General features: G+C 43.0%; 1 protein-coding gene across 8 annotated transcripts in view; it reads right to left on the reverse strand.

Annotated features, from left to right (window-relative positions):
- Positions 1–10597, reverse strand: part of EPB41L5 (erythrocyte membrane protein band 4.1 like 5) — an 89149-nt gene extending 78552 nt beyond the window's left edge. For 3 of the 8 annotated variants that reach the window (XM_030580886.1, XM_030580882.1, XM_030580885.1), the window contains exons 1-2: positions 9056–9200; positions 6063–6247 (exon numbers count right to left, since the gene is read on the reverse strand). In XM_030580886.1, coding sequence (XP_030436746.1) covers positions 6063–6242 — 180 coding nt within the window. In that variant the 5' untranslated portion in view covers positions 6243–6247; positions 9056–9200. Of the gene's footprint in view, positions 1–6062; positions 6250–8599; positions 8849–9055; positions 9201–10495 lie in introns of those variants that run through there. The other 5 variants (XR_004002691.1, XM_030580888.1, XM_030580883.1 and 2 more) reach the window with 4 other exon arrangements.
- Positions 10598–24957: the final 14360 nt, after the last annotated feature.

The raw sequence follows: 24957 nt of genomic DNA on the forward strand, positions 1-24957 counted from the left end.
GGTCCTCTTTCATCCAAAACACATTGAGCTATTAATAATTTATCTTAACACGCGGATGTTTCCTGCAGCTTAAACAATAGGAAAGACAGGCTGATCAAAATTAAATAAATTCAGGTTTTGGGAAAGGTGAAGTTACAAAAGGCATCAGCTCACACTAAGGACCTGGTGCCTGGTCTAAAGCCAAGAGAAAGCCTCCACAACAACTACATTTTAGATTTTACTTTTATTAAAATATGTCTCTATATAAATATTTTATAAACAGCTATTCAAGCTATGTTTCAAGCTTTAAAACGCTAATAGCTGAACGAACAGGTAATGAGAGCCCTTTACCTCCATCTAGGATGGCAGTTTGACTCTGGCTCAGGTTGTAAAAGCTTTTATTGTCCAAAAACCACTCAGTGACACCTGAAATTCATGGATGTTGATTTCCCAGTGGATGGATGTTCACATCACAAGTGGTACCTATCTTGGCGGTCTAAGCAGAAGGACAAAGACCAAACGGACACAGAGACTGAACTCCGTGGGAGGCCGTCCCTCCAGAATGGGATTTAAGGCATTGGTGGGAAAGCCTGCATTACTGCCTGTACAGTGCTTCTGACTTAGCTATACGCCCTGTCAATCCAGCATCCCTCATGCACAGTTTTATGTACACAACTTATACCAAACAATAAACGTAAAAATACCCATCTGGTGCAAGTTAAACAAATGTTAATGTTTTAGCTGAAAACTCCATGGCTGGGAGCCACACGTACATTCCCAAAGGTTTGTTAAACAGGTCTCCTACTGTCTATGTTTAAGTAATGGAAGCCAGTGGATGAACCATACTCTACAATAAGTTACTTTTTATGGGTTCACATAAATTTACTTGTGTTCAATAAAACTGCCATTCCCAGCATGCTCCAAAGAAATAGCAAAGATACATTTCTATTGCATTTCCATTCAAGAGACTATAAAGTAACAACTCGGCTGAGAAACACTCAATTTTATTTAAGTGGTATTTTGATTTCACTTTTATCTTGTGTGTTTTGGCAGAGCTGGGATTACCTCAAACAATAAGTAGTTAAGCGCTTCAAAGTTGCTTAATGATTTCCAATAAAGTATTAACTACCTCACCCACAAACAGACCTAAATTTGTGACTCGTTCTCCCTTCAGGGGTCAAATTAAGCTCATCATGTATATTTAATTGCTTGAAATCCCAACGCTTGATTAATGTAGATTATTAAAGTAGACAGGAGATAATAGAGAAAAAAAAACCTCTAAGAGCAGAAGCAGCAAAGAGTCCTGTGGCACCTTATAGACTAACAGATGTTTTGGAGCATGAGCTTTCGTGGGTGAATACCCACTTCATCAGATGTATGTCTGATGAAGTGGGTATTCACCCACGAAAGCTCATGCTCCAAAACGTCTGTTAGTCTATAAGGTGCCAAAGGACTCTTTGCTGCTTTTGCAGATCCAGACTAACATGGCTACCCCTCTGATACTCTAACAGCAGGAAAGTCAGTGAGTGGGCTGGGTTGTTTAAATAAGTCTTTAAATAGCGCAGGGCAACATTTGAAATTTACCAAAATAGCTATTTCAGAATACTGCCTTGTGTGCACATGCTTGTTTCGGAATAGGAGTGCCTTTTACTTTTTTAGGTTAATCCACACAGAGGTTTATGCCAACATAATTATTTCAGTAAAAGCAGCAAATAGTCCTGTGGCACCTTATAGACTAACAGACATATTGTAGCATGAGCTTTCGTGGGTGAACACGTCACACGCATCTGACGAAGTGGGTATTCACCCACGAAAGCTCATGCTACAATACGTCTGTTAGTCTATAAGGTGCCACAGGACTATTTGCTGCTTTCACAGATCCAGACTAACACGGTTACTCCTCTGATACTTGGTAGTGGTGAAGGGTATCCTTATGGATCATCAGCCATGTTCACATGTGTCAGATTTGTACTTACAGTATAAGCCAGCACCTGCTCAATTTTAGAAAATGGGAGTGCTTCACCACCTGCATCCTTCCAAAAAACAGTTGTTCCCAGTAATCCAGATCATCAGTTGGTGTAAGACAGCTGTAATGGAGTTATACTAACTTACATCACCTGAGGATATGACCCTTACACTGTAAGAACAAGTGCATTTTCACAGGCTGGGCAGCTCACACTTCTACTATTCTACACTGCCGCCACTCCCCCGCCCCCCAGTGAACACCACCAAATAAAGATTTTTTTTTAAACCCACACCCATTTTACTACCCAAGGAAGTTATCTAGAGGTAATTTCTTTCCTGAACTCTCACCCCTTTTGGAGAGAAAGTATTTTCTATGCCTGAAAAACACAATATCTCCACCCCATCTCCATTACATCACTACTAAACTCGCTCTTCCCCAAACCAGCCCCCTATTGCAGTCACAATACTTCTAGGAGAAATGAACTGCAGAAGATTCCTTTCAGAGTATCAGAGGTCAATTAAGAAAAAAACGGTCCCTTTTGCATTTACCAAACACTCTGCCCTAACCTGCCTATCTCTTGTCCTTTAAATTGTAAACTCTTTGGGGGCAGGGATTATCATATATTTCTACCACACTTGTCCTCTAGGCAAGGGGTTCTCAACTTCTTTCTGAGCCCCCCCCCTCCCCCCCCCCGGCCAACATGCTATAAAAACTCCACAGCCCAGCTGTGCCACAACAACTCTTTCTGCATACTCAGTACATTAAAAGCCAGGGCTGGCATTACGGGGTAGCAAGCAGGACAACTGCCTGGAACCCCACACCACAGGGGGCTCATAAAGCTAAGTTGCTCAAACTTCAGCCCAAGGCGGTAGGGCTTGGGCTTCAGCAGATGGAAGAATTCTATTTTTTAACCCATTTGTGGATCTTTCAGGAGTTTGTTTGGATAGAAGCAGACAAGAGTCACATCATGTTTGCAGTAATGAAAACCTTTATTTGATTCAACTGGAAAGTTGTGTCACTGACAATATTACCTGCTATCCTTTTATGTCATATGATTTAGGACTGCCTATTCAGTTTCAGTGCTCCATCGGTAAAGACGTACTTTGAGGTCTTGAGAATTAGGGGCCACATCCTTGAATTAAGAGAGCCAAATTTTCAGGACTGCCACTTGTGGTCATGAAATGTGTTTTTGCAAATGCATATTCATTTGCTCAAAATACCCTTTTTGTAGGCTGAGAGCATGTGATGAAAATTTAAAATCTGGCTTTTAATATTTATGGAAACATTCAAACAGGAAAGGAAGGAGACTGATGAGAAAGTTACTCACCTTGCAGTAACCGAGGTTCTTAGAGATGTGTCCCCCTGTGGGTGCTCCATTGATCGGACATCTTCTGTAGCAGTGCCTGGTCAGGACGCAGGTGCTCCGCTGCTGTCTCAGGGCAATAGAGTCTGCCTGAGCGCGTGCGTCCCGCACCCCTCCGAGTTCCTTCTCTACTGTAGAGTTGTCTGATTAGTACTCCAAAGCAGAGGGGAGGGGGATGGATAGTGGAACACCCACAGGGACACATATCTCTAAGAACCTCAGTTACTGCAAGGCGAGTAACTTTCTCTTCAAGTGCTGTCCCTGTGCGTGCTCCACTTCAGGTGAACATGAAGCAGTACCCACTATGCTTGGTGGGATTTTGGAGTTGCATGAGGGACAATGGTAGACAGTACCATATGGCCGACTATGGTGTCTGCCATGGCATCCCATGTGATAGCATAAGATTTGGCAAATGTGTGGTCAGATGTCCAAGTGGCCGCCTTGCATATATCTGTAATAGGCACGTTGTGGAGGAAGGCAATGGATGTTGACACTGCTCTAGTAGAATGAGTCCTAACATTCTCTGGTGGTTGAACATTCTGGGTCTGATAGCAGGATCTGATGCTATCCGAAATCCACTTGGAGAGTTTTGCTTAGAGAGAGCCTCACCCTTTGATCTCTCGGTAGTAGAAACAAATAGCCTAGGGGATTTACAAAATGATTTAATTCTGTCAATTTACATGCCAGATATGCTAAACATTCATATGCCTTTCATGCTTCGGCTACCATTCCAGAGGACATGCCTCCATGCTGATGATGGGTTCGGCTCGATAACGATCCAAACCAGCGTGTACCTACACATGTTCATTTTCATCATCATCTGAGCCAGCAGAAGGTTGATTTTCTTTTTTGGTGGTTCAGGTTCTGTAGTTTCTGCATTGGAGTGTTGCTCTTTTAGGACTTCTGAAAGCATGCTTCACACCTCATCCCTGTCAGATTTTGGAAGGCACTTCATATTCTTAAGCCTTAGGTTGAATGCTCTAGCTATCTTTAGAAATCTCACACTGGTACCTTCTTTGCATTTCGTGAAATCTGCAGTGAAAGTGTTCGTAAAACGAACAACATGTGTTGAGTCATCATCCAAGACTGCAACAACATGAAATATATGGCAGAATGCGGGTAAAACAGATCAGGAGACATACAATTGTCCCCCAAGGAGTTGAGTCTCAAATATAACTAATGCATTATTTTTTTAACAAGTGTCATCAGCATGGAAGCATGTCCTCTGGAATGGTGGCCAAAGCATGAAGGGGCATACGAATGTTTAGCATATCTGGCATGTAAATACCTTGCAATGCCGGCTACAAAAGTGCCATGTGAACGCCTGGTCTCACTTTCAGGTGACACTGTGAATAAGAAGCGGGCAGCATTATTTCCCATGAATGTAAACTAACTTGTTTCTCTTAGCGACTGGCTGAACAAGAAGTAGGACTGAGTGGACTTCTAGGCTCTAAAGTTCTACATTGTTTTGGTTTTGAATGCAGTTATGTAACAAAAAAAAAATCCACATTTGTAAATTGCACTTTCAGGATAGAGAGATTGCATTATGGTACGTGTATGAGGTGAACTGAAAAATACTATTTCTTTTGTTCGTCATTTTTACATTTTTGATTTGTAATCAAAATAATATAAAGTGAGCACTGTACACTTTGTATTGTGTTGTAACTGAAATCAATATACCTGAAAATGTTGAAAAACATCAAAAATATTTAATACATTTCAACCGGCATTTTATTAACAGTGCAATTAAAATCATGACTGTGATTAATTTTTAAATTGTGATTAGTTTTTGGAGTTAACCACGTGAGTTAACTTTGATTAATCAACAGCCCTAATTTTAACACATTCTTGAACAGTTAATTATCAGGAAAAATCCATGTGCTTTAAGACAGGACATATGGAGCAACCATTCTCAGCATCCACCTTTTAGCCTCAGAACAACTCCCCCAGAAGTCAACAGCTCTCATGATCTAGCCATATGTTAAGAGAGCCGCAGTGAGCCACAGCTTCTCAATACTGGGCTGGTCAAACTCAAACAAGCCAACACTGACATAGCTATAAACTAAAGAGAGGTGAGTGGCAGCAGTCACCACTGTCAGTCCTGCTGGCAAAACAGCACTCACAAATGATCTTCAGCTCTTTAGGCTGCCCTGTATTTTTAAAAAGACATCACACACAATCAAATATATTATTTAAGATTCTTTATGCAAGCTTATCAGAGAAGTCAGCATTCGGATTTTTAAGGATGTGAACTTTCAATAGTATGGTACATGCCAACAGTTATCTGTCTACATATATATCAAGTAGAAAGCTGCTGAATGAAAAGGTCGTAGAATTTCAGAAACCATCCTCATTTCCCTGATCATCATTCCCATTAGCTGAGTTACACCAAGGGGTTTAACTTCTCCCTCAATGTACATGCACAGGACTGAAAAGGAAATAAGAATCACCCCAAATGCTGCTAAGCATCTTTCCATCTAAGCTAGACTTACCTCAATATGCCACTACACACTAGCACAGTGAAAAACATTTAATATTTACAGCACAATGATACCTCTATAAACATGTTAACTGACAGCACTGACTAACCACTACATTATCCTTTCAGCACCTATTTATAATCCAAGGCTAATAGATCTGGGTTGGTTGCTATGACAAACAGGCATATCTTTATCCAGCTCATAGAAAATAAAGAACTCAATCTGACTGATGCAAGTCAATAGTGTTTAAAAAGCAGCTGTCTCTCTCTCATACCGGTAAGTCCACACTGACATCAGTTCCATCCAGCAACGATACTCGACAAGTGATGATGGATTTTGCATCTCCAGCCGCAGGGATGTGGGTTGCAGCTCTTTGGGCCTCTCTTAACCGCTCCTTCTCCACATGCTTGCGCATTGACCGACGCCCCAGAGTTCGTCGAAAGAAACGTAACATCTTTGCTATGGAGCCCCAAGACAAAGAAAGGACAGATGTTAACATTTCAAGAACGTGAAAGAACCTAAGACAGCAATTAATGAAGCCTGCGATTTTCCAGAGGGCCTAAGGGAATTAGAGACTCAAAGTCATGAATTGTTTAGGGACCTGAATGCTTAACTCCTTTCAGCTCCTTAAAAAATCCCAACTATAAGCCTTAGTGAAACACTGAATGGGATTCAGGGATTGGTTCCCAGCACCATATTAAGACAACTCAGGTGCTTAAAGTAACATATTTTAGGAAGATTCAATGACTCCTTACTCAGATCTCACACAGTTAACAGTGAGCTTATACCCATGGCAACCAAACTCCTCCATGTCCCTAAATTAGTTAGTTATGCTTTCTCCCAGGCTACTTTCCTGATTGATATGCTCCCCTTTTCATATGGAACAAGTTACAAACAGTTCTTCATAATACTCTTTGGATTTTGCACAAAATCCAATTTATAAACAAATCAAACGATTTTTACACATTTACTCCCTTTCAGTCACAGAAAAGCTGATTTAGGTGGATGAGTGCCTGTGTCTTTTGAGCTGGCAAACCTACCCAGGCTGCAAGTTCCTATCTAAACTACAAATACAATCCCATCAGGGACTCTGGTCACAACAGTCCCCTAAGTTAGTTCCAAGCTTGGGCCTCCATCCTGTAGGCTGATCTGCATAGATGGAAGCCTGTACCTTAGCACAGGCCCGCTAACTTCAATTATGCTCTATGAAGGGATTCAGTAGTTTGGAACCAGGGAACCTAAAAGCTGATCCAGTTTGTAGTATGATCTGGACCTTAAACACACGAAAGGTGTAAGCTGGTTATTAAACACAGATAATAGCCAGTCTACATTACAAAGTGAAAACATGTTTGTAACCACTTCATGTGATGCCTCCTCTGCAGCCAGGTTCCATAGTATTTGTAATGCACAGGAGGCCCAGAACTCTGCTATTGGGAAGGTTGGTCACACCAAGCGAGTGGTTTAAACTGTGCTATGACAAGCACCAGGAAATTTGTGCCTTGCATGAATCACACTTGAGTCAAAACAAGCTGGTTCCCTGTAAGTTTCAACCTTAATCACAACACAAAAGGAAAAAACACCACATGTATCTTCCGTCTTCTGTCTGGACTTGCCTGCCACACGCTCTCACAGTGCCAATCAGAAATTCCTGTAAGGTTAACTAAGACCGATAGCAAGAGACTTAAAAACAAAAAATTACAAATATGACTTCCGTCATAAACCCACAATAATATCCACTCCCATTCATAATATAATCTAGGAACATCTGCTACCATCCGTAACGTCTGTTTTTCTGAAACCAGTAGACTAGAAGGAGGAGGCCTATGTATCATTTAATTAAAATGAAAAATATATGGTTTAAAGAGACAGAGTCAGAAAACCTAACTAAGAAGCCATACAGAAAAGGGCAAGCTGAACATCAATTCATTTCCGCCTCCTGCCCCAGCCCTGTCTCCTCTTTGTCTCCCCCACCCCAAAAAAACAGTCGCAGAATTTGCAGATACCACTGCAGTTTAGTATTTAAACAGCACTGTGGGAAACCACATGCTGTTCACAGACACATCCAACAGGTTGCTTGCAAGGAGCTGCTGAGCAGCTCAGGCTTCCCCTTGCCCTCCTCCACAATACTCATGCTTGGCAAATCCGCCCAGAAAAGAGCAACTGATGAGGAAGATACACACAAAACAAAAAGCAGCGCACAAAACTATTTTGTCTCACAATCTGGACTATTCCAGTAATTGTTAGCTTTAACAGATTCCTGTGTACGGTAGCTGCCTACAAAAGATAGCTCTGTTGCTTAGAAAACAAATACATATAGCTTCTTACCCTATCTGGCGCCCATGAAAATACCATTCAAGCACCTTTAAATAACACCTGAACCTCTTAAAACTAAAGAATGAATAATCACGAATAACACATGCAATAAAACTACAAAAAAGCATGTGGCCAGCCTGGATTTTCAGAGGAGAAAGTTGATGCACTTATGCCCCTTATACAGCAGAGTCACAGACACTTCTAGGTCCACCCAAGAGTTTCAATACACACACACACACACACACACACACAAAAACCCAGGGCAGCGGGCTCTGAGCCTGGGTCCTGCTTAGCTGTGGGGCTAGAAACTGCAACGTAGCCATGGGGCCCTGAGCTGGGTCCGGGGCACCAGCCTGAACCCAAACATCTGCGCTGCTATTTCCAGCCCCGCAGCATGAGCCAGGAGCTCCCAGACTCGCTGGCACAGGAGATGTTGGGGTTTTTGGCTGTGTAGACACCTAGTGTCGCACCCCGGTGCAGACGGGATTGTTACCTACCCCCTTGGCTACACAATGAAGCGAGCGCCCGAGGGGGGTGAGCCAAGAGGTCTTGACCGCCCAGACCAGGGTGAACCGTATCTTCTATGGGGCCGAGCGGTTCTGAGCCGCCTTCGTGCTCCCCCCGCGCCTCCGGTGCAGTCAGGCGGGTAGGGCCAGGCTGAGCGGCCCGGACCCAACCAGCCGAGACCGGGGCAGACCCGCTTCCCTTCTTCCCGGGCCGGGCCGGGCCGGGAGGGGAACATCTGTCTCGGCCCCTTTGGGGGGGGGGGGTCCTTCGCGCAGCGACCAGGGCACAACTCGCGCGGGGTGGGAGTGCCCACGAGGCTGGAGTCCCCGTACAACGGGGGGGGGGGCTCGCCCCAACACTACACCACGCGGGGGTTGCCCTGACAGGCGCCCCCCCTCAGCCTGCCCGGGCCGGTGGGGACCCCCGGCAGCTCCCCTCCCCGCTCACCTGCTGCCCGCTCCGGAGCGGAGGCGGCCCCGGCGGCTCAGGATCGCAGGGCGGAGACTGGGATGGTTTCAGGGGCGGGCCCAGAACCGGCCCGCAGGCCAAAAATGGCCGCTCGGCAACGGGAGGGCTCTGCTCTGCCCCGCCCCGCCCCGCCTCGCCTCCCCTTAAAGGTACTGTGCCGCCCGCCCGAGGGCGTCCGTTCCCCTTAAAGGGGCAGTGCCGCCCGCCAGAGAGCCGGTACGGCGCCACCTCCCCTTAAAGGGGCAGTGCCGCCCGCTAGAGCGCCTCCACAGGGCCACCTCTCCTTAAAGGTACTGTGCCGCCCGGCCGAGGGCGTCCGTTCCCCTTAAAGGGGCAGTGCCGCCCGCCAGCGAGCCTACACGGCGCCACCTCCCCTTAAAGGGGCAGTGCCGCCCGCCAGCGAGCCTGCACGGCGCCATCTCCCTTTAAAGGGGCAGTGCCACTCGCTAGAGCGCCTCCACAGGGCCACCTCCCCTTAAAGGGGCAGTGCCGCCCGCTAGAGCGCCTCCACAGGGCCACCTCCCCTTAAAGGGGCAGTGCCGCCCGGCCGAGGGCGTCCGTTCCCCTTAAAGGGGCAGTGCCGCCCGCCAGCGAGCCTACACGGCGCCACCTCCCCTTAAAGGGGCAGTGCCGCCCGCCAGCGAGCCTGCACGGCGCCATCTCCCTTTAAAGGGGCAGTGCCACTCGCTAGAGCGCCTCCACAGGGCCACCTCCCCTTAAAGGGGCAGTGCCGCCCGCCCGAGGGCGTCCGTTCCCCTTAAAGGGGCTGTGCCACCCGCCAGCGAGCCTACACGGCGCCGCCTCCCCTTAAAGGGGCAGTGCCACCCGCCAGCGAGCCTGCACGACGCCACCTCCCCTTAAAGGGGCAGTGCCAGCCGCTAGCGAGCCTACACGGTGGTTCTGGTGCTCTCCGAGCAGGACAGTGGCACTAGCCCGAGTCACCACAGAGAAGCAGGAGCAGTTCCAGTAGGGCTGGGGAGGGAGACTGTGGAAGCAGAGGAAACTCCCCTTTAAGTGAAAGACCCCTCCCCGTTGGGCCACGCTCCACGCTTGCAACCAAAGTCTGAGAGCTGAAGGTGCTCCCCCTACTTTAGACTCCTGTTAACTCTGAAGCCTACTTAGGACACTTTTACAGCTGACATGTCACGGAAGCTCCCCAGTGCACCTCCCACATCTCTCGCCACCCCTCCAGCCCCACCCTGGTGGCAATGATAGTGAAACTCACCACTGTTCCCACCCCTCTGACTAGCAAAGACACAGGAGCAGCCTGAACAAAGTTCTCTAGGCTGAGTTAAACCGTGATTACAGGAGTGACAGTATGCAGCACTGCCAGCCCCAGCCATTCAAAAACTATGAGTCACGCTCCAATAACCATGAGATTTAAAAAAAAAGAAAAAAGGAAAGAATGTTTTAACTTACCTTCTGCTTCTTGAGTCTTTAAGATTCACTCCGGTCACATGTTCAAGCTTTTTCCTCCTCTACCCTGAGGTTTAGACACTTCATTTTATTTTCTTTAAACTAAGCTGAGATTCTCACATATTTGTCTCTCATAGAAGATAGCAACACTGACAGGGGGATGGGTGCAGCACATCTTCCCTTCTCCCCTTATCTAGGTAAGCAGTCCTCCCTCCTCCTCTGCTGCCCTCATGACAGCACCCCCTCCAGTTCAAACGACTTTAAACACTGGCTGACCATTTTAGGAAAGATTTACAGTGACCCACCTTTAAGGATAAGATTATATCACGGAAGTCATAGATTCTGTGAATTTCAGTGACCTCCGTGACATTTTCTGCTTCAGCAGATTTCGGGGAGCACTCAGAGCTGTCAGCCACCATGGGCAACCGGGGGTGGGGGGAACCTAGAGCTCTGAGCCACTATGGGCGGCAAGGGGACCCCAGGGCTCCAAGCCACCATGGGAGGACTGCAGAGCTCTGAGCTGCCTCAGCAGTGGGTGCTGAACTCCCTCCTCTCTTCTCTCCCCTGCCCCCAGACTTCAGTCATCATGCCATGGGCTTCCGTGAATTTTCATTTATTGCCTGTGACCTGTCTGTGACTTTCACTAAAAATAGCCATGACAAAATCTTAATCTTACCTATGTAGAATGCAGCAAAGTGTAGGAAAATACCCTTCCCATCCCACCTGACCCCTCTACTTTCCTCTCATTAAAGGAGTGATGCCATTTGTGGAGGATAATCAGCACCCAAAAGAGCAACATTCCTCACATCAGAGGAAGAGGGGCCTCTGTTCTCCCTTAAGAACCCAATATCACTAAAGGTCATGGTGTACAATGGGCCACAGGCCCTAATAAAAGGCTGCTGACTATAAGCAGGGAGTTCAGAGTATGAACAATTCTGAGCTGATTGATTTATAAGTGCAGTGTCAGTCATATGTTGGCTATGGACAGATTTACTGATAAAAAAGGTCTGTCCTGAGTCCGGTACTATTTTCATTAATGACTTGGATAATGGAGTAGAGAGTATGCTTATAACATTGGTGGATGACATGAAACTAGGACGGGCTGCAAGTGCTTTGGAGGCCAGAATTATAATTTAAAATGACCCTAATAAATTGGAGAATTGGTCTGAAATCAGTAAAAATGAAATTCAACAAAGACAAGTGCAAAATACTGCACTTATAGACTCATAGACTCTAGAACTGGAAGGGACCTCGAGAGGTCATCGAGTCCAGTCCCCTGCCCTTATGGCAGGACCAAATACTGTCTAGACCATCCCTAATAGACATTTATCTAACCTACTCTAAAATATCTCCAGAGATGGAGATTCCACAACTTCCCTAGGCAATCTATTCCAGTGTTTAACTACCCTGACAGTTAGGAACTTTTTCCTAATGTCCAACCTAAATCTCCCTTGCTGCAGTTTAAGCCCATTGCTTCTTGTTCTATCATTGGAGGCTAAGGTGAACAAGTTTTCTCCCTCCTCCTGATGACACCCTTTTAGATACCTGAAAACTGCTATCATGTCCCCTCTCAGTCTTCTCTTTTCCAAACTAAACAAACCCAATTCCTTCAGCCTTCCTTCATAGGTCATGTTCTCAAGACCTTTAATCATTCTTGTTGCTCTTCTCTGGACCCTCTCCAATTTCTCCACATCTTTCTTGAAATGCGGTGCCCAGAACTGGACACAATACTCCAGTTGAGGCCTAACCAGCGCAGAGTAAAGCGGAAGAATGACTTCTCGTGTCTTGTTTACAACACACCTGTTAATGCATCCCAGAATCATGTTTGCTTTTTTTGCAACAGTATCACACTGTTGACTCATATTAAGCTTGTGGTCTACTATGACCCCTAGATCTCTTTCTGCCATACTCCTTCCTAGACAGTCTCTTCCCATTCTGTATGTGTGAAACTGATTGTTCCTTCCTAGGTGGAGCACTTTGCATTTATCTTTATTGACCCTTAGGTAGGAAAAAATCCAATGCACAAATACAAAATGAGAATAACTGGCTAGGCACCACTACTGCAAAAAGCATCTGGACCACAAATTAAATATGAGAGAACACAGTAATGCGGTTTCAAAAAAGCTAATATTCTGGGATGGATTAACAGGAATGCCATGTGTAGGACATGGGAGGATACTGGTGAGGCTGGAGAACTGTGTCCAGTTTTGGGCACTACGCTTTAGGAAAGAAGTATGACAAGTAATCAGCTTAATCTGCAGCAAGGGGGATTTAAAATAGATATTAGGAAACAATGTCTAACTATGAGATAGTTAATTAAGTTCTGGCGTATGTTTCCAAGGGAGGCTATGGAATCCCCATCATTGGAGGTTTTTAGAGGTTCTCAAACTTCATTGCACCGTGACCCCCTCTGACAACAAAAATTACTACATGACCCCAGGATGGGGGAACAGAAGGTATATTCTCCATTTATGCTCTACATAAGGACACAAACATTCTAATTGTTAGCCAACATATTATGCATATGCATCAGTATGTATTACACACACATTATGTAACGCATGAATGTTGGGTAATCCTGCTAATTGTATACTGTGAACTGGGAACCAGAAAGTACTTAGAATAAAATCCCTTTCCTCTGTACTCACTGGAAGACACCATGGGAAGTCGATCTAAGTACGTCAACTTCAGCTACTGAAGTTATTTAACTTAGATCGATCACCCACCCGAGTGTAGACCAGGCCTCTGTCTGTGTATAACAAAAGAGAACTTTTAATAAAAGGGAAAAGGAACCAAGCATTAGTTTGGGACAAGACCAAAACCACATTCAAAAGCATGTAACCATAAGCAAAATCCAGACCACACAGTGCCCTGTGCCTCAGTTTCCCACCTTGTGGTAGGAAGGTCCAATGAACAAATGTCCCTTTAACACATCACTCCATAAAATGAGAAAAAAATTCACAGTAAGCACGAACAGGCAGGAAACTGTAGAATGGCAGACACCAAATGCTCCATCTGAAGCATCAGGTAGTTAAAAAGGAACTGAGTAGCAGCATAGAATCATAGAATATCAGGGTTGGAAGGGACCTCAGGTGATCATCTAGTCTAATCCCCTGCTCAAAACAAGACCAACACCAACTAAATCTCCAAATGGTCCCCTCAAGGATTGAACTCACAACCTTGGGTTTAGCAGGCCAGTGCTTGAACCACTGAGCTATCCCCTCCCTATATGCCCTCATATGGGAGCACAAATTGCTGCTCTGCGCAGGCATGGACTGATGGATACTGCTTTATAGTCTTCATCAAAAGTTCACAGGCACTGCACATCCTTCAGTGGAGCATTCATAGGGACATACACGCAATGAAGAACAGGAGAATTCTAACCCGAGAGCCATTTAGGTACCACGCCTTGAGCCGGAGAGTGTTCAGGCTGAGGTGACAAATGTTTCCCGAGTCCTGAAGGAGGAGGCTGGGAGTCAGCAAGAGATTGTTGGCCTGCCAGAAGGAGAGGCAAGGCAAATATGGAAATCACACCTGTCTCAGCGAGGTTTGCGCAATCAAGATTATCGTAGTTTTGTCCCATCTGATTTGGTTGAGGATTAGTTGCATTGGAGAGAAGGCATACAGGAGACACTTTATCCAGGAAAGGAAAAAAGGCATCCCCAAGGGAATGGTGCCTGAGGTATCCCTTAAGCAGAATTTTGCACATTTCTCATGGCAGCGGTGGCCAAAATGTTTATGTACAGAAAACCCCGAGTAAGGAATATCTATGTGCCTGTGGATGTGCTGAGATCCCAGCTCATGATCCTGAGTGAATTGTCTGTGGAGAGCGTCAGTTACGGTGTTTTGAAGACCAGGCAAGTAAACCGTTCAGATTCAGAGTTCAAAGCAGAAGGGGCCACCAGATCACCTAGTCTGATCTCCTGTAGATCACAGGCCACCATCACCACACAGTAGTCATCTGCTAAACCCATCTGAAATTGAACCAAAGTATTTCAGTCCCCAAGGAAACTAGATTTTTATGTGCCACAGAGAATAGGAGGCCTCTGCAATGGTAGGGAAATGATTAAACAATATATATCCAGATATACCTTGACAAGTGACCAATACCCATATGCTGCTGAGGAAGGCAAAAAAAAACCCTAAAAAACAAGTTCACTGCCAATCAGACCCCACATTATGACGATCAGTTAGATCTTGAGCATGTAAACAAGAACCAGCCAGCCAAGCACCTGAGAGAGAGAATACTTGGTGCCTTGTCACAGCCCTGGCCCATCCCATCTAATGTCCCATGTCCTGTTGTGGCCATCCCCCATGTGTCAGAGAAAGGACATTAAAAACAAAAACAAAACCACAATACACTGGCAGGAGGGAAAATCGTTTCCTGACTCCTGCCAGTGGCAAGCTGAAACTCTGAAGCATAAGCTTTTAGGACTGTAAGACATAAACCAGAAGTGGGCACAAGGGTGGCTGAGGCCTGCCTGCTACCATCACAAACAATCCAGTCATACAGCCTTCTTCTAATTTCCAACCTGAATTTGTTCATGGCCAGTTTATATCCATTTGTTCTTGCACCAACATTGTCCTTCAGCTGAAATAGCTCATCATCCTTCCTGATGTATTTATAGACAGCAATCATACCCCTTCTCAGTTTTTTTTTGTTTTTGCTACTAAACAAACGTAGTTCTTCCAGTCTCCTAAGAAAGGCCCTCCATTCCCCGATCACCCTAGTAGCTCTTCTTTGCACCTTTTCCAGTTTAAATTAATCTTTTTTTAAACATGGGTGACCTGAATTGAACATAGTATTCCAAATTAGGTTTTACCAGTGCCTTATAGTGGCAATAATACTTCTTTATCTCTAAGGGAAATGCATCACCTGATACATCCTAGAATCACATCTGTCTTTTACTCGGACAAATCACATTGGTGGCTCATAATCATCTTGTGATCAACCTACACACCCAAGTCTCTCTCCTCTGTCACTTCCAACTGATGAATCCCCAGTTTGTAGCAGAAATTCTTAAGATTAGACTCTGGGAAATTATCCATTTCCCCTGATTAGAGCGCATTAAGCTCTTAAGTTTTTCTTGCACCTCAGATATGGCAATTTCCATGTCTAGGCATTTATTTCCATCACCCCTTTTGCTTTCATGCACATGTTCCATATGATCATCCTGAGTGAACACTGAGGCAAAGTATTCATTTAGTTTTTGGGCCATACCTAGATTATCTTTAATTTTCTTCCCATCCACACTACACAGTGGCCCAACCTCATCCTTCTTTATTTTCTCTTTATCTCTCTTTTAAAAACTCTTATTTATTTCAATTTCCTTGGCAAGAGCTAATTCAGCTCGACTTTTTAGCAATTCTCTCTTTATTCCTATATTTTCTAACCTCCACAAGGTAGCTTTCTTTGTGATCAATCCCTTTTTCCATTTCCTATACTATTCACTCAGCTGGACCTGGAGCCTTTCCCTACAAGTTTTTCCTCTTGCTTGGGATGTAAACTTCAGATAGTTTTTGTGTAGTCGATTTAAAGAAATTGCAAGCGTCTTCCACATTTAAGTCTTTGTGCTCTTCAGTACAGCTGACTTCTTTAACCAATTCCCTTAATTTCCCCAAGCCTGCCCTTTTGAAATACAAAACCGTAGTTGAGGACCTGGCTTTGAATATCCTTCCACTTAATTTAATCAGTCAGTCCAAGGTAATTTTCTACAATTATCTATTCTGTGATGTCCTTACTACTTACCAAAACCTAGTCTAAAATTGCATCACCTCTTGTTGATTCAGTGATAATCTGCTGTGGTGGGCTTCTCAGCAGTTCCATACATCACCTGACTGTCTTTCAGCTGAGGAAATGGGATCTCATTCCCCCTTGTCGATTTATGTAGTACGTAGCAGGCGCTATTGTCATCCGTTATACAGACTGCCTGACATATCATGGGAAGGAAGTGCTGGCAAACTTATCTTACAGCTCTGAGCTCCAGAATGTTGATATGAAGGGCAGAATCCTGGCAGACCATCTGCCCTGGATAAGTGTAATACTGTAAATAGGCTCCCCACCTTAGGAGGGATGCGTGCAAAACTATTGTGACAGTGGGAGGGAGGGGTTGAAGAGAACTCCTAAGCACACCTTGTCTAGATTCTTTCACAAGTTGAGGGAAACAGGTACATGGGGATAAGAGCAACTTGTTCAGAGTGTCTCTGTTGGGGGCATAACCTCTCTCTGAGCCAGTTTTGGGAACAAAGCAGTAGTAAGTGGGTGTATAGTGTGAGAAAGGTACACATTGCCACATGCTTGAGAAGTAAATAAGTAAATACTCTGAGGGCAGTAGAGAGTCCAAAAGGGAGGATTTGATACTGGTATGTGGTCCTGACTTACAACAAAGCATAGGAATATCTTGTGACGGGTATACTGTGACATCAAAGCATATGCCTTGAAGGTGAAGTAGTCCTCTGGATCCAGGGATGGAATGATAGCTACGATGTTACCATCTTGAACCTCTGCACCCTGACAAAGGTATTCAGCACTTTGAAATCTAGTATTGGCCTCCATTCACCCTTGTTTTTTGGGAACCAGAAAGTACTTGGAATAAAATCCCTTTCCTCTGTACTCACTGGGGACTGATTTCACATCTCCTATGTGGATGAGGGAGAAAACTTCTCATCTCTGGAGAGGTTTGTGAGATGGATCCCTGAAAAGGGATGGGGGAATATGGAGTGAAAATGGATGGAATAGCCCAATGTTATAACCTCAAAGATCATCTGTCAGAGATAATCTGTTCCTATGTGTTGCAGAAATGGGAGAGATGATCCCCGAAAGGTGGAGGGAGGATGGGGAAGGATGGCGCAGCATCAGATCCAGGTCATGGGGGTGCTTGAGGCCCTCAACTTAGGCATCAACATGAATGCTTTGTAGATGATGTCTGCTATGTCAAATCCAGGGGCAATGGTTGCAATAGTTTGCTCTCTGCATTCTGAATTTCTTTTTAAGTGACTCCAATACCTCTGGTACCTGGGAAACTGAGCTGATCAGGATTTATGAGCCTGCTGAGACTGACTAAACCTTCTCTTGTTTGCAGGTCTATCTATGCCTAGTGGTCACCCTGGAATCCGTCAGAGAATGCAGGGACTCATTTGTGGACTTATTGAATAATTTAAGCCCACCAAAGGGGAGGTGCTCTGTGGTGTTTTGGATTTCAGCAGAATGCTGCAACCATGAGATTTAATGCATGACCACAGCTGTGGAGATGGAGTCTCAACTACATTGAAAGAAGCTTGTAAGTCTGTCCTCGCTAGAAGCTGTCCCTCTGCAATGAGGGCACAAAATTGCTCCCTATGCTTTTGAGGGAGATGTTAAATAAATTAACATTTGAACAGTTAATGCAGTTGTCCTTTTGCAAGAATCGCCTGGTGAACAGCAATTCTGAATTGCAAGGTGGCAGGTGAGTAACTTTTATGTCCAAAGAGATCAAGGGACCAAAAGTCCTTATCAAACTGTGTAATCTTGGAATGGTATTGCCTGTTGCATTCGTTTACTGAATCCATGACCAAGGAGTTAGGGGTTGGATGGGAAAATAAAAATTCTGAGTCCTTAGCCAGAACATACTTTTTATCTGCTCTCTTGGCTTTTGGGGGAGGGGGAACAGTGGCAGGAGTCTGCCAAATTGTCTTGGCAGATTCTAACACCACCTCATTTAGAGAAAGGGCCACCTGTGCTGAAGATGGTTCATGAAGAACCATCAAGAACTTACGCAGAGTCTCCTGGACTTCTTCTAACAGTTTTTGAAGAGTGTCTGCTGCCCTTTTCATCAACTTCTGAAATTAGACATAATCTAACAGTAGAAAGAAGGGACATAATCACTTCATTCAGAGGATGATGAAATATTCATCTGAGGAGAAGCCTTGTTTCTTGCTCCTCTTGCAATGGAAACAGCTGTGGGGGAACAGAGGGGATCTGGGAGTGCTGTCCATGGCATTCCCTGAGAGCACTAGGTACTGTGGAAAACTGTTGGCAGTATACAGCCCAAGGGTACCAATATGGCCAGTGGGAGGATGTTCATAAGGAAGTGGAGGAGGAATTAAGGATTGGTCATACCAAGGAGGTTGCTGAGGACAGGGCTGCACAAGCCTTGAAGTAACCATTGATGGTGCAGGTTCAGGAGATTTTGATCTAGAGAAGGATTGCAAGTGCCACACTTCAATGGGATGTGAGGAGAGGTGGTTGTTGCTGACCAAGAAGACCAGAGATCAGGAGATGCAGTTCTTGAATCCTGGGATCTTAGACATACTAATCACCTCATACGGAGGTACAAGGCGGCTTCCCCCCTGCCCCCCGACTCTTAAAAACTACACTTAACTGTAAAAAACCATCTAAAAACTGTTTATAAATAATTACAGTTAGACACAGAAGAAGCTATGCTAGCGCTGTGGACACTGAAGTTCCATCTCAGACCATAGGTGGTAGAAAAGAAATGGAGAGGTGGTTGGTCTACACTGCCCAGTATGCCTTTGATCTGGAGCATGAGGAGGAGAGAGGTGCAGGAACAGGCCAACGGACACTGCTAGCAAGAATCTTCTGGTCTTAGGTGCATGGAACACATGTGCACCCACAATGGAATATACATAGGAACCATCACCCAAAACAAAGTTCTTCTGTTGAGCTGTCTTCATGTCTGTTGCTAGAAAAGTGTATAATGTTGCAAAGCAATCTCTGATGAGACACAGTGTCTTGTTAATACCAATTAGAATAGGTTTTTGGGCATGTCTCTCTGGAGACAGGGAGCTAGAGACTAGGACAGAAGGGTCCTTCAGGTGGTAACCCGAGGAACAAAGCAAGCACAGGAGGAAGCTTAGATTGAGGTTTGTATTTTGTTATTTAAGCAATGAAGAAAATTCCAGAAAAGGAATGCGTTCTGGATGCTAATTTAGTTTATCCTTTCTGTACTGAGTGTAAGGGATGTCTGCCTGCTCACAGTATACTATCAGGAAATACATGCACATTTTGAAAACTTGTACTGGAGGAAAAGGGTAAACAATACATTTAGAAACTAATCAACTTCACTTTTCTTTGCAGTTCGAAGATCATAAGTGCAAAGCAGTTGATGCATCATCTTTGCAAAAACACAATGCTTTCAGCTCACTTACTAGTGGACAGGTGTACACACCACACAACTGCGACTGTATTTGCACCCACTGGTATGCCATCTCTCACAGAAGACAAAGATTGAAGCATTATGGACAATGACCTTCTACCACCAGGCCCCATTCAGTTGCTCCCAAGACTGAACGCCTTTCCATCTAATCCCTCTCACAATGTCCATTCTCCATCACCACTGACAATGCTACTGTTCTTATCTTCCAGTCTTGTAACATCAGTGACATCTAAATTCTCTTCTTCCCATATCCAGCCTCTTGCTACCTCATGACACTTATCACTCTCACATATAACTAAAATCTGCTTTCCTCACTATATTCAGTGCTCAAACCCTTTGTCCATGAGTTCAACTGCAATTACTCTTCCTCCTATCCAGCCTTCTCACTCATCTCTCCCTAGTCGTTTAAACAAAATATTGCCATTTAAAATTATCTCTTGCCACACCCCACTTCACCGAATGCCTTCAGCAGTGTTTCTTTTACTACATCAGATACAACTTCAACTTCCCTACATCCATCTCAATGTGCTATAGCGCTGTTCTCATTTTTCCCTAGTCCATTCTCCTGCTCAGAAGACTCATCGGAGTCCTTTCCTGTTATAGATTCTTTCATCTTTTTCACTTGCTCTTGGCTTTGCACCTTCATTCGTATCGACCAATTTGACTGGAACATTCTCCTACTTTTTGTCCACTTCATCACAAACTTCTATCAGGAATGGCCATTCTCCCCATCAATAATCTCTACACGCACCCAAATTTTGTCTATCAGGCTGTAAGCTCAATAGAGCACTGACTGTTTTATTCTGAAAAACACAATCTTTTATACAAATGTATATAAAGGATTAATAATGGCAGAGGTGTGGTTCTCTCTAGTGTAAAGCTGAGGTACACTGTCAGGAAAACATGGAAGAAACTTGTGCCTTCACAGCTAATATCCTACTTGTTCTATAGACAGAAAACTTCACTCGTTAATTTAGCATCTTTTACTAGCATTCAGTTCACACACACAAACCCCCTCACCTACAGTAAAGCAGAACTGTAGTTATAGTAATACCGTATAATGTTAAAAACCACAGAGTTTATGCAGGAATGGCATGACAAAACCATGTGTACAGCAGATAAAAAAATCTCCCAAAAATTAAACTTTAAATTACTAAAGCACATCTTTATTTTGCAATTAAACAATTAAACTATATATTTTTCAAGTTTGTACCTAAACAACCATTTGCCAATTGAAATTAAATATATCCACAAAATATGTATAACAGCATTTATTTCACATAATAGAATGAATTTGTTCTTAAGACTAAAACAAGACTTCTTAAATGTTAACTAGCATATTTATCTTGGGAGCTGCTGGTATTCTGTAGAATGTTAGTGTATCATATTAATGGCAAGAACTTTTATTTTACCAGAATGAGGACACATAATGCTCTTTAAAGTATACAGTAGCTGCAGTGACAAAAGCTGAATTTCTTTTCATATTGTCCAGTGTTGACCAAATTCAAGTTTATTATTCAACTGAACGACCTAGACGATGTGTTTTCTGAATAGGTTTATCTGATGAGCAACTGTACAAATTCATAGGCAAAAATCTACTTATGGGAAGAGCATATTTTAATATTAACAGAAAGATTTTAATAGAATTGGGCTAAACAGCAATGGAGCTATTCAACCTTGGAGGATGATCTACTTACACATTCATAGTCAATCGTTGAGCAGTATGAAACCCAACTGAAATCTGACATATGCAAAGCTGCAGCAGAAAATGCAAACGTATTATCCATAAGTGACTTGCAAATAAATACTGCCACCAATGATTGTGCATATGATCCAGACAAGATTTTCCCACTTTGTATTTTCACATCTAGTATAGCACCTGTTACAGAAAAACAAGCAAGAATAGTTTTGCCAAATTCACTAGTTAAAACTAGATCACTGATAAGCGAACTACCTGAAATAAAGTTACATCTACATAACAGGAAATTAAAGTCTAGTTTCTCTTATTTGTTAAGATGATGTTATGGATTGTTACTGCAGAGCCCTAATATACTGAGATCATTGCACTGGGCTAGTTTTGGATATATTCTAATTAATAAACAGAGAACAAAACAGCTTAATGTAAACTGTGTTAATCCCTTCACTCATGTTTCAAGACTCTGCCTAGGAGTAACGGGGTTACAACTTTTTAAAAAAACTTACTATTGTGCATTATCTACTTATCTTTAGTTATCAAAACTCAAAATAAGTTATAACACAAGTACAAAAATGAATTACCTGATTTTCAGGTTATTTACTTAATGTTAAAATAATGCTAAGCAGAAATACTTACAGTAAACATAGCTAGCTGAGAGAGAACACAGAGATGAATTCAAGAGTACCCTGCAGTTTATATTTGCACCTTGTTTTTAGTACCAGACTTTAAATTATTATAACACAGTAGAACGGATATTAAAAATTGTCAAGACTTGTTATTCGATAGTGTCAGGGACACATAAGTAAGCTAAAACTGGTTAGAAAACTGTAAAGCATTTGTACCAGGGTGCCATCCAAATCAACTCTGTACAGAAATCAGTTAAGCATCTCTCTCCAAGCCCATTACAATTTATTTTGTCCAATAGTTAAGTCAGTAGTAAAAGCATGTGATAAAGTGCTATTTGAAATTTAAGAAACTTAGGAAAAAAGGACCTTAAAATATTAAAACTTGCTAAATATGAAATAATGCAACAAACAAAAGTTGTCAGCCAAGGTCTGTGAAGCAAGAACTAACACTGAGGAATACACAGAAGATGTATTTTGGTTATTTTGTGTTCTTTCAACATCTAGCCCAAAAAAGCAAATAACCAGAACATTTGATTTTAAGGTGATGAAGCATCAACATATGCACAAATAATGTTTTAAAAGAACGCAATGATTCATTCCTCTCTAATTTCTCTCAACTCAGATCACGAGTGAAATTCACCAACCTGCAAAGGGTCAGCTTAAGGCCTATGCACCCATTAAATCTTTATGTTGGAAAAGTCCTCTGAAGTGGTGCATGCATCTGTGCCAGCTCTGCGTAGGGGTGAATTTGACATGTTTTATCTAACTAGCCACCTCTCCTCTGCTGTCTGATAACCCAACAATTTCAGCCTTGGCTTGTAACCTTAGTGTGACAATAGGTAGGATAAAATAAGTTTACTAAAACAAATAAATCATTTTCCTCTCCTAGCACCTTCCCTATCACCATTAATATACTTTTCTTTGCAATTTCAATAAATGAAATGAGATGTTCCTTTACACAGTGGATATGTTTACTGAATTTTGGCATTGGACCCCAGCAATGATCTATAGCAGGGGTCGGCAACCTTTCAAAAGTGGTGTGCCGAGTTTTCATTTATTCACTCTGATTTAAAGTTTTGCGTGCCAGTAATACATTTTAACGGTTTTAGAAGGTCTCTTTCTGTAAGTCTATAATATATAACTAAACTATTGTTGTATGTAAAGTAAATAAGGTTTTTAAAATGTCTAAGAAGCTTCATTTAAAATTAAATTAAAATGCAGAGCCCCCCTGGACCGATGGCCAGGACCCTGCAGTGTGTCACTGAAAATCAGCTCAAGTGCCGCCTTTGGCATGCGTGCCACAGGTTGCCTACCCTGATCTACAGCACTGTGCAATGGAAAAAAAATAAAAACACTCCTCTACTGTTTAAAAAGGTTATTTTAAAAGAATGGTTTTAAGTGTTTAAAAGGAAAGTTGGGTACAGGAATTAGCAAGCCACAGATAAGCCGACATTGCTGTTCTGATGCCGTATAATGCATAGCAAATCAGAGATCTGGAATTTGTGATGCATGTGAGATGATGTTTGGTCACCGGCGACTTTAGGGGATAAAATTCCTGTCACTTATACAAAGTTTTGCGTAAACCAAATTTGAATGTGAGACCAGAATCCTCCCCAGACCAAGGCATGGGGCACCTGCAGAGCAGGTCTGCCGGCTCTCCTACAACTCATGGGCTGGATTTCCTACTTTCTACCTGGAAGTTTGTGGATGTTGGATCTATACAGTTTGCTGACCTACAGCCCACGCCCTTGCAATTTCCCTTCACCACAGAACACCTCCCATGCCTCATACATACGGTAATAGCTGGAATAGCATGCAATTCTGCTCCACCGCATGCAGGGGGCTGCGGCTTCTTCATGCACGACTATTTTCTGTCTCCCTGCATGTTGGAACTGCAGCAGTTCAGCTGCATTTTGGTCTTCCTTTGGGTTCTGCAAAGTTATCTGCTGACTTTCCATGGGAAGGTGCCAGTTGCATGGTTCCACAGCAGATCTTCTCTTGGTCTCTGTAACTGCTTTTTGAATGTTTTGATGATAGAGGATGGCAGAATGACTAAGAGGCTATCCTAAAGAAATGCTGTTGCAGAAGGAGACAAGTAAATTACAGTAATTTCAAACTGTAATTTGTGGAAACTGGGAAGAAACATGACCCAGTGCTAACTATAGTTGGCTGAATAATCAAGACTTTTGTTACTAGTGACTGGGGTAGAATATTTTGGAATAAAGAGCATAAAAGCAGTTAAGCTTTATTGCTTAAGAATATTGTATTATTTGAACACCAAATACCTCCAAATGCAGTATAACTGAGTGCTGATAAAACACATTTAGGTGGCTTACCTAAAGTTACTTCTCAGAATGATTGGCTGACATCTGTGTATGTTTCATAAAAAGTTACCTGTATATTACTTCATACTTAGCAAAGAACAAAAAATCATGCTCCTTCCCTCCAAATACTCGAAAAATTCAAGAGCCCCAAATTTCTGCATTTAAAAGAAAACCCTTCAGCAAAGATACTTAAAAATAATAAATGGCAGCTGCAGTTTTCAATCATGAAGCCAAAAAGAAACAAAAAAAAATCTGTAACATTATACATTGGCACAAACTGTCATAATATTGCTGTTATTTACAACAAAAACCACTTAATTTAAAAAAAAAGCATTAATATCATGGAAGTGTTACAATTTTTTTTTTACATTTTTTTCCTTTTCTTCCCCTTCCACCCCAACTTTTATTTTAAACAAATGGTATGAAAATAATAATCCATAAAACCCCACAGTCATAACACTAAACACGCATAGGTCATTATGTCTGAAAGATACATTCATGTTTTGTACAGCATGAAACACAGTTTTTTTTCTTTTGAGGCTAATACAGATCTTCATAACCCAAAGTAAAATATTTAGCAGTTTTGACTTTTTTCAGCCATAGAAAAATATTTTTAAGGCCATTTATACCACAATAGGTAGAAACATTATTTTTTTTTAACTAA

This window comes from Gopherus evgoodei, chromosome 11 (genome assembly GCF_007399415.2).
Source record: "Gopherus evgoodei ecotype Sinaloan lineage chromosome 11, rGopEvg1_v1.p, whole genome shotgun sequence".
NCBI classification, from domain to species: Eukaryota; Metazoa; Chordata; order Testudines; family Testudinidae; genus Gopherus; species Gopherus evgoodei.